Raw genomic sequence first — 19,475 nt, forward strand, 5'->3', positions numbered from 1 at the left:
TGCATTCCTATATGCAATGAATATTGTAACTAACCTCCAGTACTAGCTGGCTGCGTCCAAGCTCTCTCTGACCAAACTGAAACAAGATGCAATGGAAAAAGACCATCACCGATCCCAAACTGTCCCTCAGACCGCAGTCGGTTTTGCTCCTGCCTCTTGCCAGTTTGTCTTTCCTTTAGAACACAAGGGTAGGGAGAATTTATTTGAATACCACGACAGGATGAAGCAGCTCTTCTTTAGCGAGAAAGACTCGGAAAGGACACAGCAGATTTCAGCAGCAGCTGAAACGAGGGAGGTGAGTGCAGGTGTGTGCGCGCACCAGTGTGTCTTCCTCCCCGAGACCCATTAGTGCCAGCAGCAAGCGTGAAGCTCTGGGTACCGTCCTTACCGTCTCCCTTCCTCCTCCCCCCCTTTCTTTTTCTTTCTCTTTTCCCTTTTTTTTTTTTTTTTTTTAGTGCACTTCCAGATAAATGCCAGTCATTTGGCCAGGGCTAACTCACAGAAGGTACAGCAGGCACAGATGGTACTAATGCATAAATGTAATCTAGCAAAAGGATGCCAACACCAACCCAGAAAAGGTTCCAAATAACTGCAGTGCACTTACAGGAATACAGTGATTGGCAAGGTGAAAGCTGAGATTTGCAAGAGCTTACTGTTCCCAAATCAACAATAGAAATTCTACAACAAATGAGCATATTTATTTATTAATTTATAAAATGCACTTAATACCAAGATCTCTGGGCATATGTATAATAAAGCCTCACCAAAACCCAAACTCAATATACAAATTATACTGATCAAAGTAAAAAAAACGGAGAAAGGGAAAGGCGGAAACTGAAAAACAGAGCAAAATCCAGCACCGCGTACCCACTCCCCCTGTACCTTGGGGGAGCTCCTGCAAGGAGAGCTGGGCAGCGCAGAGGTGCTTGGAAGTCAAGCGATCTAGGCAGCGTCCGGGCAGCGACAGAAGCAAATCCCACGCGAGTAGCTCTGCAGACCATAAACACCCTCTCCCTCCTCAGGATTCGGAGCATAAAAAGACCCATACCAAATGCTTTTTCCACTAGTAGCTGGTAACGTACGCTTAGGAAAAACGTCCAGGGAAGAGAATAAATGCAGTTTGACTGCGTCCCCGCGGGACACTTCTCCTAGCTTCATCTCCGCTAAGCACATCTGCAGCGGTGGTTTCCAGTGAGGAAAAAATGTTTCCGAGAGTACAGGCTTCACCCCACGTACCCCAGTCCAGAAGGAAGGGAAAGAGTGCAACTGCTGCAGGACTCGAGCAGTATCCCTTTGCGGTGCACACATCCTAGAGGCTGCCAGCGCCACTTAGGATGGGCCACCTGCTTGGTAGTCCTGAAAAGGAGCCCGTGATAGCCACCACCCTGTTATGACAGTTACACAATCTGAGAACCAGCTTCTGATCTTATTTCCATGACCTTTGCGCTGCTGACTTGAAAGGAACTATTCCTGATTTTCAGCAGGACGCGCGAGATGAGCAGCAGTGCCTAAAAACTAACAGAAGCTGGTAACCGTGACACTAGGACATCCGAGCGAATTGTTAGCAAACACCTTGCTAGTAGGAAATAAGGGGAGTGCTGCTAGCTGCCAAGATAATCCAGGACAAAAGCATTCCTGAACTACAGACCTCTCGGTAAAGAATTACTGCAGAAACCCGCTGCGTGCGTGCTGCCCACCCTGCCTCGCTTGCTGGAGTAACTCGTTGTACGCCGACAACTCTTACGTTCCTTCTTCCTCCCCTGGCTCCTGACTCATCCTCATCTTGCGTCGCACGAGAGCTCTCCCATTCGGAGGCTGCTCTGACCTGTGCCTGCTCCCCGTGGCCACAGCTCACCAGAGCACTGCCACTCCTAGCACCGTCTCTTCTGCGGTCTCTGATGTCCAAACGAGAGATCAAGCTTTAATTGCGTATGCAAGGGGGCCAGACGTGCAGCCCTCACTTGTAACAGTTTGTGTTCCTGGGCAGAGGCACCGGCTCCTCGCTCAAATGCTGGACAGATGTGGAAATGCATATTGGCATTTCATCTTTGTCCCCATTTATTAGCATCAGAAATCAGCACTTGTTATTGTAGCGGACTCGTTACAGCAACCTCTTCTTCTGTGCTCTCTGAGCACAGCTGATCGTGGGTCAATGGCGAGGGCTTCAACCAGCAGTAATGCCAGCAACAATAGCAATAAATTAGCACCGTTTGAAATATGCCTGACATACAATTAATAGACATTTCTGCAAACTGAGAGCAAGCCAGACTGACAGAGATGTGTACGAACATAAATCAGCCAGCTTCATAGATTCTCCTCTCTCATAATCCAGAAGGTCTAAATCAGATGTGGAGCAGGCCACAGGAGAAAATATATTCTGCGGTCATTTTAATTATGGTGTTGCATGAGGGTTTGGCTTTCAGGAAGGATTTAGGCCTTGGTCCAAGGCAGAGGATTCTGGAGCTGCCACTTCTGACACTGCTCTGAATGGAGAAGGGTTGGGGGGGGGGAAGGATGTCCAAATAGCTGTGAAGTTTATAATTATTAATCCTTTTGAATTAAAACAAAAGCCTAATGATGTGCTGCGGGGCTTTGTCTGCAGGAAGGAGAGCTGACTCGTTGACGTGTACTCATTGTACTGGGGAAGCCGACGCAGGTCGAGGGGTGGGGAAACAGCTTGGCATCTGCATTCTTTACTGGGCCCGGTGGTCAGCGTCGTTAATGCCGAGTTCATTATCGCTGGGAAGGATCCAGCTATCGGATAGCGCTGTGAAGGCTTCGGCCGGTGAAGTGACAGCTGGATGACAGTGGCATCTAGAGGGCTGCGACATGCAGTGTGTGCGCCGGCATTCGCGTGGCCGAGCGGGGCTCCTGCTGGGGCTGCCTCTTCCCGTCTACGGAGCCCTCTCAATCCAAGCCGTCACAGCGGAGCTGCACCCTCCCGCCGTGCCGGGGCCTTTCTGCTCGTCCTCCAAAGAGAACCCACTTAAACCCTATCTACATCTTTCAATAGATTCACATTCTCCCATGGAATTTCATAAGTGGAATTTTTTTTCCTCATAGTAATGGCATGATAATTGTTTTAAAATAATTTACATAGCACCCTAAATGCTTTACAATTGGGGTGACTTCTCTCTTTACAAGTAGTTATCATATGCCAGTCAGATACCAGAAAACCAAATGGGCCAGGTTTTTGGCTGGGGTATGAATGCCATGTTATCGCTCTGGTACGAGCGGAGAACGTGACCCCCGGATGACTTAGGGACTTTACAGCTGTAGAGCATCTGCTTCTTAATAGATACATAGATATATCTATTATCTAGAAAGAGATGAGCCATTTGAAGATGACAACATCTCTTCAGAAAAGCCTGGGTTACAGAGGCTGCTCAGGCGAAGGAGGCTGGGAAGTATTCCTCAAGGAAGGAGATCTTTAGGAGAGGTTTGAGGGGGACTTGGCTGAGTTGAGGTCACGATGGAGGAGAAGAGGAGTTCGGAGAGAATGGTTCTTCTGACGGTTATGGTTTATCTCTTGTTACCTCTGATTTCAGAGAAAGATAAACCACATTCTTCTCGCTTCGCATAGTTGCACAGAGGGGAGGAAGGAAGAATAATGGACGTGTGCGACTGTTGCTTTAGAGATGCCAGCTCTAGGAACTGTAAATTTCTGATACCCTTTGCCTTTTTAGATGAAAGAGAGCCCAAAGCACCAGGTTTCTGTTTGCTGGTTTTAGAGGGCTTAAAATTCGGCTCTGTTTCCGATTTCACAAAGCGTGAAATAGGATGCATCTAGTAGCATATTCTCTTTCTTTTCTTCCTAAAAAAAAAATGTAGAGGACTCGAGGAGTCATTAGGATGCTAACACGAGGAGACCATTTGGCACTAAAGATCAGGCCTGCTGTCAGTTTGGCCGGCGTCCTCCCCATAGCATAAATCCCCAGTAATACTTAGTCCTGACAAGGATTCATCCCAGAAAGTTTTAGAAGAGTTCAAAGAGCCAAGGCGCTTCTCAGAAAGCCTCTCTCCTCTTCTTCAGCACTCCCACCCCGCCGCAGCGATGCAGGTGTACCGCAGACATTAAGGCCGAGCTCTCGAAGCTTCACCTGGAAATGAGTGCTACGATCCCACCCCTCCGGTTCCTCGCTGGAGGAGAGGGAGCTCTCCCAGCGCCAGGCCAGAGCATCGCTCTGGGGACGGCAGGGGAAGAAGTGCCCTGGTTATCGCGCCACGTGAGCGAGCGCCAGCACCGGCTTAGGTGTGCGCTGGGATGGCCGCCAGGACAGAGATCACTTTCCCTCTGGCAGTGAGACCGAGCTTGATCTGCCTTCCAAGGCATAATTAGATCTGAAGGAGAAGAGCCCTCCATTGGCAGGCGCTTGCAATGGGAAAACAAAACCGTGTCCTTCAGGAAAGAAGGGTCAAACCCTGCCAGGCCATGGTGTATTTCCACAGAGGCAGAAGCGCTGCAAGCGAGGGAGGCTTCGTGCCAAGGGGTCAGATGGAGAGCGCGCCGGGGCCCTCGCTCCAAAGAATCCGTGGCAGAAAAACAGGGACTCTCCAGGCCATTTCCACATCCTTTCCTTTTGCATAAGCAATGCTTGCCTTCTGTGAGCAAAACAACAAACTCCTGCCCTCTAGAGACAGGAGACCTCCAGCTCTGCTGAATAAAATATTTGCCACAACCTCCTTTTGAAGCAGATGCTACAAATGCATACAGTTTTATTCTCCCCTAAGGCCCACGCAACCAGCTCAGCAGCTCGCCGCGCTCCCTTCTCCCAGACCTGGAAGGCCAACTCGCAGGAGAGGCAGCTTGTCACAACCGCTCTTTTTCAAGACAGTACTTTATTTGGCGAACCGCTGAATAAAGCGGTCACAGAAAACTTGGCAAAGGAAGATAAATCCCTCCCTTCTTCATTACCAAAACCTGTCTAGGCAGGACGGCAAACGCTTATGCTAGTTGAGCACTTGTTTCCGCTCGCTTCCCTGGCTGCCTGCATACCTCTGCAACCCACTCGCCCTCTTCTCCTGCTCTCAAAACCGGTCAGGGCGAGAGCTGCCGCCCTGGTGCATAAATGAGAGCGCGACTGGCGCTCGGACACAAGGGGAGCACCTGCGATAAGAACAACCACGGCTCCTGTGCTCGCTCGCGCCAACGGGCGCCCCGCTCCCGAGCGGCCCCGCAGGCGCAGGCCCGGGCGGAGGCAGGCGCCCTACGGCGCCCGGGCCCTCCCCCTTTGACTCGATTAGCCGGAGCTCCGTCTGGACGGAGCGCTTCAGATGAGTTTCAGATTGCGGGAGTTAACTTGGAATTTCAAAGGTGGGAAAAGCGTGTTGAAAGCCGAGCCCTGCATCTTTGCTCTCCAGTACCGGGAGGCTTGGCAGAAGCACTCCTTTCGGTGCCACGCAGCGTATTGAGCTACAAAATCCCTTCGCTCCCGGGTTTCACAAGGTTACACCACTGGTAAAGATGCACTTCAAAGATTTTGCTCTCTGTAGCAACTGTGCCGAAATGTCCATATGTCCAGTTACAAAATAAGCGTCATTAGTGGGGTGAAAAGCTGCTCTTAATAGCATTTTCTCAAAGCCACCAGTGTACTAAAAATACTCCGGATAATACCCCTCGACTCCTCACTGCAGCGCACCGAGTATTTTCATTTACATCCAAGCGAAGTGTGTACGAAGCGGACGCCAAGCCCCGCCAGATGACAACAGCAGCGTTTTATACGTGCACCCTTGCTCTGCATCAGGGAATGCTTGCTCCAAGCCTGTAGCAAACCGTGGCAACACGAGATTTACCAAAACGCACGCCAAAATCACAGGCGCTTGAAAAAACCCAACAAGCCAGAGCTTAGCAACTTTGTTCAGTGGCAGCGAACTGCTGAATCGGGACTGCGTCAGATACAACACATAAATGGGTTTAAGATACCTGCAGGGTTTCTCCCCACAAATTAATACTTACTGCATAATATTTATATTAAGGTAAAGCTTGAGGCAGATGGCTACAACTGCGCTGCGTACTTTCCTGCAAGAAATACTTGTCTGGCACAGCAGCAGAAGACTCTTGGCCACCCATTACACATTTCATACATTTAGAGAGCATCTTTAAAATACCTGTTTCGGACCTGCTCCCATCAGTTCCGTTTTGTTGGCCTATACTCTAAAATACAGTGCTCGTTTGGTGCAGAAAGACAGGAACTATCTTGTACGAGAAATTAGTCCTGGCCTCCTTTTCTGCACTTGACTTCACGTTCGCTTCACCAGCCCACGACTAAAGCAGGACCGAGGGGTGAAAGGCGGCCGTGAAGTCGGACTCGGCAACGGAGGTACCTGCAGTTGTGCCGGCACGTTCTCCTCCAGGCAGTCTTTTTGAGGCAGATGATGCCAGTTTTCACTGTGAAACCACTGTTCTTGAAATTCACATTATGTCACTTTGGAAAGCTGACCGCCAGGACGGCTACATGGCTTGGAAAGGTCATGAGCTTCATGCCGCATGCTAAGGAGGCTGCATTGCATGAATATGAGGACAAGGAACAAGTGATGTGCCTTGCCACTTATCTCAACTTACTGGCAAAAATTGCTAGAATGGGAAAAAAAAAAAAAAAAAATCCTTCTTAGGGCAAAAATACATAGCCATTCATCTGTAGTTTTGTTTCTTTTTATTACGTTGTTGTTACTTTAGGAGGATTTTGAGCCCATCCAGTGTTGTTCTTGGGGTTCAGAGCTTACCTCATCTCTGTCAGTGACGTTTCAGCCATCAGTTAGGTCATTTTGGGGAGAAGCCTCCTTGGGCAGCCCTAGAAACGATCCTGATGTCCGCATCAGTAGCGACGGGTTCTGTAGCGATACCGCCAGTTCAAGATCATTCCTCTAAGAGATTCACTGCCGATTTGTTCTGTGAAAAATGATACTTCCAGCAGTGAATAGGACTGCAAGTCATCTTTTCCCGGGTGCTAAATGTCTACCACCGTAGCACGGTTCAGGGCTGCCGACTGGGACTTCTTCACTTGCAAGTTGTGCGTCTGCCTGCTGGCACCGCCTTAGGATGGCAGCCGGTCAGCATGCAGCCACCGAAACCTGGTGTGGGCGGCCGTCTGCGGGCAATAACGCGACGTACGCCAGGACAGGGAACTCTGACAACTTGGAATGGCTTTGCTTTACGTAAAATAAACATGCTGGTAGCAACACACATCTGCAGACCGGAGGTTTGAGCACCAAGAGCTTCGCAACGGAGCACGCAGGTTTCTCTTAGCAGAAGTGCAAAGCCAATTCCTAAGTCTTATCATGTTCTGAGCTTCTCGGGTCTCTGAGACGAGGGATTACCTGATCGCCAGAACAGAGAGATGTCAGATTAAATCTCTGAGCGCTGCTTAGGGCTGCACAGGGCATGGGTGCATTAGCAACCCCTCTCCAAAGTAAATGTATAAATCAGCTATCTTAAAAAAAAAATACATAAACGTAACTTCAGTTGTATGCTCCAGCTTGTCAACGGATATTTATGAGGTGAGCGTAATATTATAACGGTTATAGCAGTGAAATACATCCCGAGCGGGGGAGCTAGTAAAGAGGCGCACGGATGTTAATGCCAGTAGAATTTTAATGCCCAGGAGATGGGGGCAAGGTGACACTAGCTCTAGTTAATGTTGCTTTTGCTGGCTACAGCGAGGGAAGCTCACTGATGGCCCTTTCTGAAGGCTGTAAGCCAGCGGGGTTTGGCTCCCGAGCCCGACGCAAGCTGCTCTCTTGTTGCACTCCGTGGTACCAGGCTCTGCCGGGGGGAAGCACTGGGATTTTTCCAGTAAGGAAAGAGCCACCGCTGCTCAGCTCTTGTTAGAGGACTTTGAGGAAGGTGCTGCCAGCGCTGGCATCTCAGCGCCTAGTTTGAATCCCTGCCGGTTTTATTCCTTTAAAAGGCCCTTTTATTGTCACAACTGCACATCAGTGGGTAGGAGTTCATTATCCCCGGTAAGCTCTGTGCTGGGAGTTAATGATTCTGAAGAGGTTTGGAAAGCTGGAAATTGCCTGCTCCCTCGCATTAGCAAGGAAGAAAAGGTTTACACAGTCCTGTCCTTCCTGTCGGGAAGAACCCGACGCTCTCAACTTCGATTCCTTACGGGGAGGCAACCCGCAGGCTGGGCCACAGCTAAATAAGCGTAAGAAGAAATGGAATCGGGTAGAGCAGATTCCCGCCGGCTGATCCAAACTGCACCAGCAGTCTCGGCAGACTGTCGTGAGAGCTGTCGCGAGAAGACAGCTTCCTGGGGAGCGACAAAGCCGGGCTAACAGGGATGCACCGATCACAGAGATGAAAGATGCTCTGATAATGCTGTGAAGACAGAGCCAACGTAAATGACTTCGCTAAATACGCGTCTCGGGAGTGACATTATTCTAAACCCCTCTCCTTCCTCACAGCTATGCGGGCACCGATCAATTGGGCCGGAGGGCACAGAGCTCACGTGTGCCATATAAACGACAAATCCCAGAAGGGTACCTTCTCTTTATGGGGATGCTGCAGCTGGGGGTAGAAGCACACGATCCTCAGCTCCCGCTGGTATGGCAGCAACAGACAGCGGAGGATCTTGGTCCTCTAAGGCCAAAATGAGCCCATCTTCTACGCCATTGTATGTTACGGGGGGGTAATACAGCTGTTGTGGACAAAACAGAGCTGTAAGTGCTCCTCTGGAAAACGCAGCGGTTTTTATCAGTCCTGAACTGGGTGCTGAACAATTCAGCAGTGTACAGGGAGCCTTTTCCTATACACACAGTTACTCAGCACGTTAGAGAAATGAAGTCATACGCAAGGACGAGGTTGAGCGACAAAGCACTTGAGACCGGACGGTGCAGCACAGGCTGGGTGACTGGGTATCACCACATCCCATCTCCACCCTCCTTGATTTTACAGACTGCCTCATCTTCCCTTTCTGAATTACCGAAGAATACCACAAGCGAGGCCAAACATACCAAAGGAGACAGCAGCCAGAGAGAGGGGGTTGCAGGTGGGACCTTAAAAGCTACCTCCTAAGACCCATGACTGCCCAGCAGCAGCCAGCTACTTAAACGCTACGCGAATGACGTGAACTCCTGGTCTGAGTTGAGGACACTCTGTCCCTTCAACTCTCCGCGTCATACGGGTTACAGTTCGCAGGTAGCCTGAGCCTGTCAGCTCAGCAGCATTTGGAGGAAGGCTGCGATGAAGGATCCACAGCCTCAAAGGAGATCACATCTCACCGGGATCCTTGCGACAGCATCCAGAAGCTGACGCTGGGTTCAAGGTTTTATACAGAGAACCTGACTTCCTTTCATTGCATCCTTTTAGGCCCTTACACAACACGATAAAGGAGAGCAAACCAGAAAACTTAAAGCATTTGTTATCCAACCCATGATTAAATACTCATTTTGGAAAAGTTCTGTCCGTGCAGCGAGGCCCTTCGGTTCAGAAGATATTGATTAGTGCGGTATTTCACATGCGAGTACAGAAGCCTATCACGCAGGAAAAGAAAGAGGAACAGTTCTGCTGCCACATTTCAGCTTCAGCGGTAGCACTGCGAGGACTGCTGTCGCTGTTCCGGCAAACCCAGTCCACGTTTGAGATGCCAAGAACAGAGCCCATGTATCCGTATCTCTGTATTTGTCTCTCCTTTGCATATATGTCATATATTAAAAAAGATGCTTCTCAAAAAGCTCTAGGCACTCCAGATGGTACTTAATAATAGAAAAAGTTGTACTCTGACACGACTGAAGGCAATAAGAGTCTCCCCAGCCGAGCAGGCAGCTATGGCATGGGCAGGCGGCTCCCCCCAGCCCGTGCCCACCCTGCAGCGCCATCCCACCGGTACCGGGACGCGGCGAAAAGGGACGGGGAAGAGTAAGGGGCTTCTGCGTTCATCTCAACAAACACCATGCACGCCACTTCTGCGACGGCCAGGTATCATCCTGCTACTCGTTTTAGATCTACTATTAGGCCTTTGTTGCCTTTCATCTATTTCAGTTTGGAAAGATCTAGCACAATTTATTAGTCATCTCCAGGAGAGCGCTGCCCCTCATTCTCATCCCTGCACATTCTGAAACTCTTTTTGCTGAGCCGTGTGTCTTCTGGCTGTGTCACTCGAGGGGAGGGAAAAAAACCACCTCAATAGGCAGTTTTAAATGGCTGACCAGGACATAAAGTTTTATGGCAGTACGTGTTTGCAGCTTGTAACCAGAAGAGCAGAAAGTCTGTAGTTCAGTTGGAAAAAAACACAGCAGAGAAGCAAAACCTAATTTACTCTCTAGATGACACAGGAGCTACGCGGCGAATATTTGGACAGTGCTTTGGACAGGGCAGGCCGGCTCTGGCTGTGCGGGCAGCCGGCTCGGCTCCAGAGGATCCGGTGCAGTTTCCCCCACGGCCTCCACGGAAGAGCCCAGCGTTGGGGTATGGATCGTTGGAAGGCGGCGCACGTTTGCTCACACATGCACACGTGCAAATTAAAGTGCTTTTCATACCTGTCCCGCCAACACCCACAGCCGGGTTCCAGGCTTGTATCAGAGCATGTGCAAAGGGCATCCTCCTCCCCGGGCCCGCTGCACTGCTCCAGCGGGGCTCCGCAGGCTGGCAGAAGGTCACACCGGAGGAGGAACGCTGCTGTTGCTGCAGGCGCCTCCCGCGGCCTTGTGTCTGCGGGCACTGCCACGCGAGGCTCTAGTCTGCACTTCAGCGCGAGCAGCCGCTTCCCCTGCAAGGACTTGATCTCCGCTGGCCCCTAGCTTAAACTCAGTGCGCTACTGTCGTGGTTTAACCCCAACAATTTAAGAAACGGCTTTGATGGAACATAAAAGTATTTCTTCTTAGGTAAAAACCCTTGCCGCAGATCTCTTTCCTCTTTTTTTTTTTTTTTTTTTACCTGCCATATTCTTCTCCTGCAGTACCGGTGGTGCATCTTTGAGAGCTAAGGGTGGTGGTTTTTCTACTGAATCTGGTGCACGGAGACTCCCGTAGTCCACACAAAGATCACAGAATGCTTGCATAACTCATTTTTTAATTACTCTAGTCCTAAACCGCTAATTTAGTTCAATTTTATACTGACTACATGTTGGTACTGTTAAGGTTTATGATCCGGTGATTTACAAGGCACGATACATCTGATTTCAGATTGGTTGTATTGATTGTTTAATTGAGTACGGGGACAGGCGTGTACCATTAACTCACCAAACTGGTGGATCGCGGCAAGGCTGCTAGGACCGCAATTCGCCGGCGCAATCAGTTACACAGAACAAGCGTGTTTTAACCGTGAAGGCCAAAACCAGACCGATGAGTCTACTGCTTGGTAAATCGTGCTTCTCTTTCAGTAAATAGTCCTTTCTGTAAAGTTCGGATTTATTGGAAGAAAAATTTAATGTTCTGTTGCTGAAAGCTGGTCTTAATGATGAAATAGATATCACTACATAGGAAGTTTTGAATTTATTTAGAGGAACAACTTAAAAAAGTATCTATGTTTTTCTCACAACCAAGTTGCACGAATACAGCGACATCGGTTACATCACATACAGCCCGGTTTTCTAGTTGATGAAAACCTACAGCTGATACTGGTTTGATGTGGAGTGATAAATCCTTAACAACTGAAAATGAGTCTTATCTTCTGCCTCCTTCAGTTTCCCCACCTAGAACGTGAATGGTTTAAAATCGCACTTAAACTACTTGGAGTGCGTTTGTTACGACCCGTTATTGTCTGATACCGACAGCGTTTTGATAGCTGCTATTTCCAGGTGCTTTGAGATCCTCCAGTTAACGGCGTTCCGTCTGCCTGGCAGATGGGCTGCGCCATCAGGGCCTGGCTGAGCAAACAGCTCCGCTTTCTCTCCCTGCTCCCCGGTGAGTCCTCGGGGGAGGAGGCTGGGGGCAGAGACCATGGGAGATGAGCGGGGAACCGGTCATTGCTCACGGAGACATCTCCTCTGTCCCTGCCGTGTCTGCAACCACGCGTTCTGGAAGGCAAAACCCTCTACACCAGCATTTAGGGGAACGACTTATATACATGAAACAAAAGGTGGCAAAGAGACCGGGAGAGAGGCTTGCCGATGTACACGTATCTATTTTTGCTAAGAAATAACAACATGAAAGGTATAGATGGTAATTGTGTGAGTGAGACTTAAATTGCAAGCACGGTGAGAGCTTAAAGCCCTTTCCGTTGCCTTGAAAGCTACTTCTTAATGCATTTCATGCGTAGGTGTTGTGAAGCCAGGCACCCTGTCACATCCCATTACCTGAAGGTAAAAGCTGCTCTCTGCTACGCTGGTGTGCAGTATTTGCTGTTCCGTTAATGACACTACAGTGTTCCTGACCTTCTCATTAATTAGCACTTTCAGGGTATTTTCCAACATCCCCATTTCAGCTCTGTCCTCTGCGAGGATCCCATTGTACACAAAAAATGGCTTCTTAGGCGGAAGGCTTTGTTTCAATTGGAAATCTCTCTTCCTCCAGTTTTCTTAAATACGAAAAGCTAGTCCAAGCTGCCCGCACAGCAATTCACAGAAGTTAGAGCACTATCTGATCATACGTCAAACACACTCACTAACTTAATGCCTACGGGTAAGTTCAGAGTGGAAGTGACTCTACCTCAGGTAGAAAGGGAAAAAAAGTAGTATCCCAGGAGCGTCTTCCAAAAACCTTCTAACCCCTACTAGAGGCGGGCAGAGAAGACGTGTTCAGAACAAAACAGAATATCTTTTTCTTAATTCTAGTGAAAGCTATGCCCTGTAACTCCTAAGCTATCACCTCTAAGTTTTAGTTTAAGGCTTCACAAACTCCAGTTTTATTTTGGAACAGGTTTGTGTTCCCTTTCCTCCACAGTTCCCCCCCTTATATTGTGGAAAACCCCCTACCGCTCAGGGTCAGCCTTCAGAAGACAACGGGCACTGCAGAAGTGGGGGCCGTTGTGAGCAGGCAGCCGGGCAGGGCAGCAGGGCCGCGCACGTCAGACCCGGCCTGGCCCCTTGTCGGCAGCGGCCGGGACGGAGCAGGGGGAGCAGCTCGGACCGCTGAGCCGGCGCCGCTGCCGCGGCTCGCGGTGGCTTTGCAGCGACAGTTACAGTCGCGCTACCCGGTAGGGTCCCAGCCAAGGCAGAGAGGGAAACCCATGCTGTCTTTGCCAACAAGAGCTCGAGGCAGAAGTTCTACCTGATTTTCGACACACAGCCCTTCAACTGGAAACCCTTCCTAGGGCCACAGAACGCCGTCTTCCCCAGAACTAAGGGGCGAGTTAAACCCCTTCAGCGCCGCGTGTTACAGAGGTCACCAATGCCATTCTCAAGAGCTAAAAACACACGCGGCCCCTCTTAGTGCACTGCACTTACTGACTTCATGCAGTCGGACCTTGAAGAACTTCTTTTTGATTCCAGTCATTATTTCAGACCTCAGCTAAAGCACGGAGCCACTAAAACGCCTTCTAAATGCAAATTGAATGCAAACACCAAAGTGAATAATAGTCAAATCGTTTGCCCAAAATTCATATAAATTCATGCACTGGTAACTATCTTGAAAGAACGCTGAGCAAGCTACAAACAAAAGCAGAAATTTTGTATCGATGGGTAAATTGTAATATTAATTACGTCAGGTAGGAACTACTGCAATTCCCCCTTAACCTGTTTTCTGCTCATGTTTTGCAGAGCCTTGTTTTTCCACCGTGGCATTCACTTGGATGTAAACATCCTTGCTGTCAGTGTTTATCTGACATTAGCTCTGCCGTCAGAAGTGCTCGAGCTGCACAGCATTTCTAGATTTTATGCTCCAGAAATACTTTGCTTCTACCACAGAATTCATTTTCATCTGCTTAATTAAAAAAAACCCAACAACAAACAAAACGCACAAATGGAAAGGTGCGTAAAGGTGTCCAGGCCTATCGTACTGTGCACTCCTGGTTGATCTCTGCATCTCTTCTGCATTTGTAATACAGATGGCAGCAGCTAGAAGTTACTACGATTACTGCACCCACCTATTCATCAGTTTTATATTTGTTATACAGTTGACAGAAGTCGAATTATGAGAAGAGCATTAGGGGGAAAAAAAAAAAAATCCCTTGATCGGAACCGTGCCCCTTTCGTGCCAGGCCAGGGCGGGCACAGCCGAGACTCGCTCGAGTAATGGCAAACAATGCCGTGTGCCATCACCCTGTTAACCAGTCAAACATTTAGATCAAAATAAATAGATGAAAGGAATATGAAACCCAGCCGTAATGTCATTTGATAGCTCCGTTATCTCCTAGGTTTAAGAAGAAAGCGGTAATTTTCCCCCAACCACGCATCTTGAAAAAGAAATAAGGATTCAAAGCGTAAGCACAGCTGCCTATTCCAAAAGTAGCACCGTTTACTTGGCATCATCTTTTACAGTTCTCTTATGAACTGCTTCCTAGACAGGGCAATTTCCAAGTCCTCAAGTAGGAACTGAAGGGGACAGAGAAAAGAAAACGCGCTCAACTTTTTTTCATTCAGCTCCACCAAAAGCCGTTGAGACTAATCTGGGCCCATCTATGGGAGAATGGTATTTACTCGGGTACGACAGCAAGAGAAACCGCTTCTCCTTTTGGTGCACAGCGATTTTAAAGCACGTAAGAACAGAGTTTATAGATGCAGAGCTCGGGTTATTGCTAACAAAATACAGTTTCAAATCAGCAGCAGCTCTGCTAACGAAGTCACATCTATCGGCGCTGCACTGCGCGAGGAGCTGGCTTGGGGGAGATCCGTGGGGAGCGTCTGCCTGTGCCCAGATCTCCCTTTACCACGTCGAGATAGGTGCGAGTTTGCTCACTACGGTTACCGAGAATTCGTAAATTATCCTCACAAAAGACCTGAGAGTCTTCAGAATGTGTCTTCTGTGTCATCGCTGCTTTCCTAACATCATACATTTGTAAGTCAAATGTAGTGCCTCACTCTGGGTAATTTCCATTAATTCTTAAAAGGTTTTTCATGGGTATGTTATTTTCACAAACATGTGAATTTAAATTACAGCCGCCTTCTAGCATCTAATATGCAGCATTCGAAAATCTCGGTTGCATTTATTACTGCACCAGTAACAGCCTCTCTCTCCCCCCCCAGGGCCGATGTATCAACTTCACCCGGGTTCCATCTCAGTAGAGGAGGAGAAGAGGATACCAGGAGGAAAGACAGCCCCATTGCCACTTTTCAACCAAGCAGAGAGAACCCAGCACTTCCTCGCGTTTCTCGGACCATCTTCAAGCCCAGACTCAGAGGGTTTCTGCATTCCCCGCTCCCAGGAGCCAGCACTGCCGTACCGAGCTCCTGCGTTTCACCCCAGTGCGCTGATACTCCGTGATTTGCAGCAGTGACAAGAGGAGAAGCATTGACTTGCATGCCTATGCTTTTATAGGGCACAAAAGGGAGAACACAGATACCAAAGATGATAATGTTTTTCTATTTTTGTTATTGTACGTTTTTTTTAAGGACTACACATTCTCAGGACGTAATGTGCTTTTAGCGGAGATGCAAAGTTTCTCCGATGCAGAGATGGCACGTGTTATCTAAACAGGGACTACTAGCCAAAGGCGGAGGATAAAAATTCCCACCAGGCTAAGCAAGCGCAAGAGTTGAGTGCCTTACAGCGATGTCAGCTCACAAAACCCTTGCGAGCCTCCCATCGCATCGTGCCTTACGGGAACCTTCGGACTGGAAATCTTGTCATTCTAACACTGAAAAGTGCACACGCATGACAAAATGTAGACACGATGCCTCAAGGTATTGGTAGCAAGCAAGACTTTGCCCTTTAGTTTTTGAAGACACCTTTCTTTCATTATGCACCCGGGACAGGAAGAAAATTAATAGAGCGTTATTCCACGGGAAGACAGCCTGTAACCAGAGATCTTGAGCGGAGTTTGAGGGACTGATGCTTCAAGACCTTGACACTGTGGCTGGTGGTTTTTTCCCCTTTCCTGCATTCAGAGTTCAGTAGCGCATAAAACATCATCATCTATAAACATACCTAGCAGTCGTAGGCTTATGTATTTTTTTTTTAGATTAAAAAAAGCAGTAGCCACTAAGCTGGTATCTCAGGGTTTTTCCACCTCCCCGCCCCCCCCCCCCCCCCCCCAAATCTCCAAGGGCTCTTCAGCGTCACAAGCCAGCAACTCTCTTTGCATGAGAATTTCAAAGTTTAATTAATATAATTAAAGGCAACAGCAAGCAGCAGCCTGTGAAGATTTTGCTCATCTTTTTTATGCCTTTTGACATTGAATGACCTATTACTGTATGTGCATTACTCAGTTTTCGAGGGGGCACCGAGCATTGGTTAAGATTCAGCAGCGGAAAAAGACCTCCTTCCATCAATTTAGAAATTAAATTTACGGGAGCGCCGGCCATCACAAAACATTGACAATGTATGTATTATAATTTTTTAGAAAAACCAGTGTCGTGTCACGTCGACGATGCCAAATTATGTTAGCGTGAGCGGAAACACTGTGGGGGAGGAAGGAGGGAGCAGCTGAAGAAAAAGGCTCAAATGATCCAGTCACTTTCGATACTGTACTTCAGATGCAAAATGGATATTCGAGTCGAAACCTGACAAAGCGCGCCCGCTTTGATGGGAACCGGTATAGACAATGACCAGTGGCTGGGTCAGTGGGATGTCTCTCTGCGAGCAGGGAGGCTTATCAAATGACACTAAAAATAAGTTCAACAACCATCACGTTGGAGGGGAAAAGGCGAACATTTCACATTCGGTGGGCACGAGCGTGCGCGAGATGGAAAGAGCGAAAGATGCGAAGCATCCCGGTCTAATTATCTCCTTTGTGCTCTTCGTTGGAATTGCGAGGGACATAAATAATTCTCTTGGTCAATGTCCAAATTCGTGGCACTGCCCAAAGAAGCCTTTACATATATCCACTCGCTTACGTCTTTTGCTTGAGTTTATTTATGTCACTGGTAGCCTCATCATCAACCGCCATGTGTGCACATTAGACTATAAATAAAATGATTATCTAAGTTTCAGTGATTATTTCCTTCTTCTCCTCCCCTCTAGACTCCCATCCTCTTCACAGCTTACACCTTCGTTTTGGCAGCTACACGGTCACCCTCGACGCCGGCTTCCACAGACAGCCCGCCGTCCCGCGGCCCCGCGTGGCGCGGCGAGAAAGCCCGCCGCAGCCTAACGCAGGGGCTCCCGACCCTTCCACAGCTACCGAGGACCTGTCAGACACCGGCTCGCGCCGCGCGTGGCACCGGCCACGCAAACAGCCCAATGAAGTGCCGCAGAGGCGGCCTGTCGCTCCCGTACCTCGCGACATCGCGGCTTCGACACCGCTGGCCGTTGGCTGGGGGCGTTTTAGCCCACTCGCGTACGAAAGGCTGCTTTTATCCATGAAGCCCAACCACCAGCGAGTCTTTGGCTTAATTCAAGCCACTGACTAAACCTCTGTGTACTCTCTGGCTTAACTCGAGATGAACCAAAACCGGGTAGGTTTGCTAGGACAGAGGTGAGGTTCTGTACCACTCCTCAAGATACTGAGGCGGCACAGGCAAAAACACCCATCTCATCAGACACCCAGTTAAAATCCACGCTGCTCCGTTTTACTTATTTTTCCTCCGTTTTTAATGTAAACGCGACACGTCTTTTGCGACGCGGCTGGAATTGTCAGCTTGCATTTTCAGCAGCGTGTTGCGTAACAGGAAAACAGGCAGATGAAGAGGATTTTTTCCCTCGCGTGTATCTGCTGTCTCTCAAAGACTGTTTGTAACAAATAGAGCCACAGAAATAGAAATCCATTAATAATCTTTTGTCCTCTCTAGCTGTCTATCCATATTCATTAAAAACGGCGGAACGCGCAATTTTTCACAGAGCGGCTGATACCAAGCAAAAACGTATTTCAGGTATCCACGCTGATTTTCCCTTCTAATTGGCATGATATTACAGTATGTTACACTTTTCATTTAGCTGAAGATAATACCCTAAGAGTTTCATTATTACACAGTGTGGAATATCTGTCACAAATAATTTGGGGGGCAAGAAGCATAGGGTAATAATACTTTAAAATCCACTGATTCAAAATGACACAAAGTAAGACTTCCCTGGCCTGAGAGCTCAAAATGCTTGAGAAAACCATGGTCGGGAGGGTTAAGCGAGTATGTCCCTTGCACCGTGTCAAACCCTGGGTATCACCTTACAGAAAGCCCACGTCCCGATAACATTGCTGGTGTCCGTTTTAGCCTGCGTAAGAAAAGTAAGTCTCTTGAAAAATTAAATGAGCATTAGAGCGATCCAGAAAAGATTCTACTTAGAAGTACGTATAAACTCCACAGTCGGAAACGGTTCTTTAACAAGGTGCCTGCTCTTATTCCAGTATCTTATTTCCCTATCAAAAAGATCCTCGAAATACAGATGACGCGGTGACTACAGGCATTGGTTCTGTAACCCTTCCCATGTTAAACGAGTTTAGGAAACCTCTGATCTCTCGAAAAACAACGGGAGAAAGAGCGTCTCATCCGACAACTTCCCCTTCCCAGGAAGGCGCAGCTCTCCAGGGACGCGCGCTCCGGGTTTCCGTTCGGCGCAAGGTGAGGGGCTGCAGCCACGGCCCGGCGAGCGGAGCCGAAGACGGCCGTTCCCGGCGAGCCCCCCAGGCCGACCCGCCTGCCCCGGGTGCTGCGCTGCGCTGCGCGCCCTGCAGCCGGTGCTCGCGGCGCTGGCTTGCTCTCTGGAGACTTGCCCCGGAAAACAGCACGCTTGGCATTTTATGTCATAGGCGCAAAGATTAACACAGAGCCAAGAAAAGAATAAAACCTAAAACCCTGCTGCGTGGCAAGTGGCAAGTGACAAATGCCCGGAGAGGTGACAATAAGACCAATCTTCTCCTGAGTGGCGTGTTATTTCACTTACCTGCAAATGCCTCGTGCTGCGCGGACGCTGAGCGTTCATTTGCTTCCTTACAGCGGAACTACAAGTTCTGCCTCGGTACCAGCTCCGTAACCGGGACAGACCTTGCTCAGAAAGACAGGGCGCCGAAAAACGTACTGCGGATGGACAACATGAGACTAATCATGGGGAAGCGAGTATCAGTTCCAGGGGACAAGAAATAAAACCTAAATGGATTCTCAGCCAGACGCCACCAGCTACACTGAAACCTGTTTCAGATGCAGCACAACCGAGCAGAAAAAACGCAAATGTTAGGAAAAGGGAAAGTTGGGGGTTTCACTGTCTTTATGCTCGATTCCCTGCTAATCCGAGACGCTGCGAACGCGGCTCTCAGGCAAGCCGTTCAAACAGAACTGGGTCTGCAGGAGACATAAACAGCACCCTATAATTATCTCTCCGTTTTTAAGAGATCTATTGATGCTCCTTTAATCGATCACGCTGAGAAACAGAACGCATCCCTCGCCACGTACGAGAGCATCACCAGCGAGACAAGCACATTAGTGAGAATGTTTTTTTTTCTCAAGCCCCATGTACAAGACGCACAGAAACACCGCCAGGCAGTCCTTGAGGAGCTCCTGTCGCGACC

The 19,475-nt window shown here is 48.8% G+C and overlaps 1 protein-coding gene across 1 annotated transcript in view; it reads left to right on the forward strand.

The window, feature by feature from the left end:
• The window catches only part of ANTXR2 (ANTXR cell adhesion molecule 2), a gene marked incomplete at its 5' end in the record, with an annotated part of 110,838 nt that extends 93,870 nt beyond the window's left edge, over positions 1–16,968 (forward strand). The window contains one exon of the mRNA XM_082315448.1: positions 15,064–16,968. Coding sequence (XP_082171574.1) covers positions 15,064–15,102 — 39 coding nt within the window. The 3' untranslated portion in view covers positions 15,103–16,968. The remainder of the gene's footprint in view (positions 1–15,063) is intronic.
• Between the last annotated feature and the right edge of the window lie 2,507 nt (positions 16,969–19,475).

The sequence above is a fragment of the Platalea leucorodia genome (genome assembly GCF_965183815.1).
Source record: "Platalea leucorodia genome assembly, chromosome: 6".
Classification (NCBI taxonomy): domain Eukaryota; kingdom Metazoa; phylum Chordata; class Aves; order Pelecaniformes; family Threskiornithidae; genus Platalea; species Platalea leucorodia.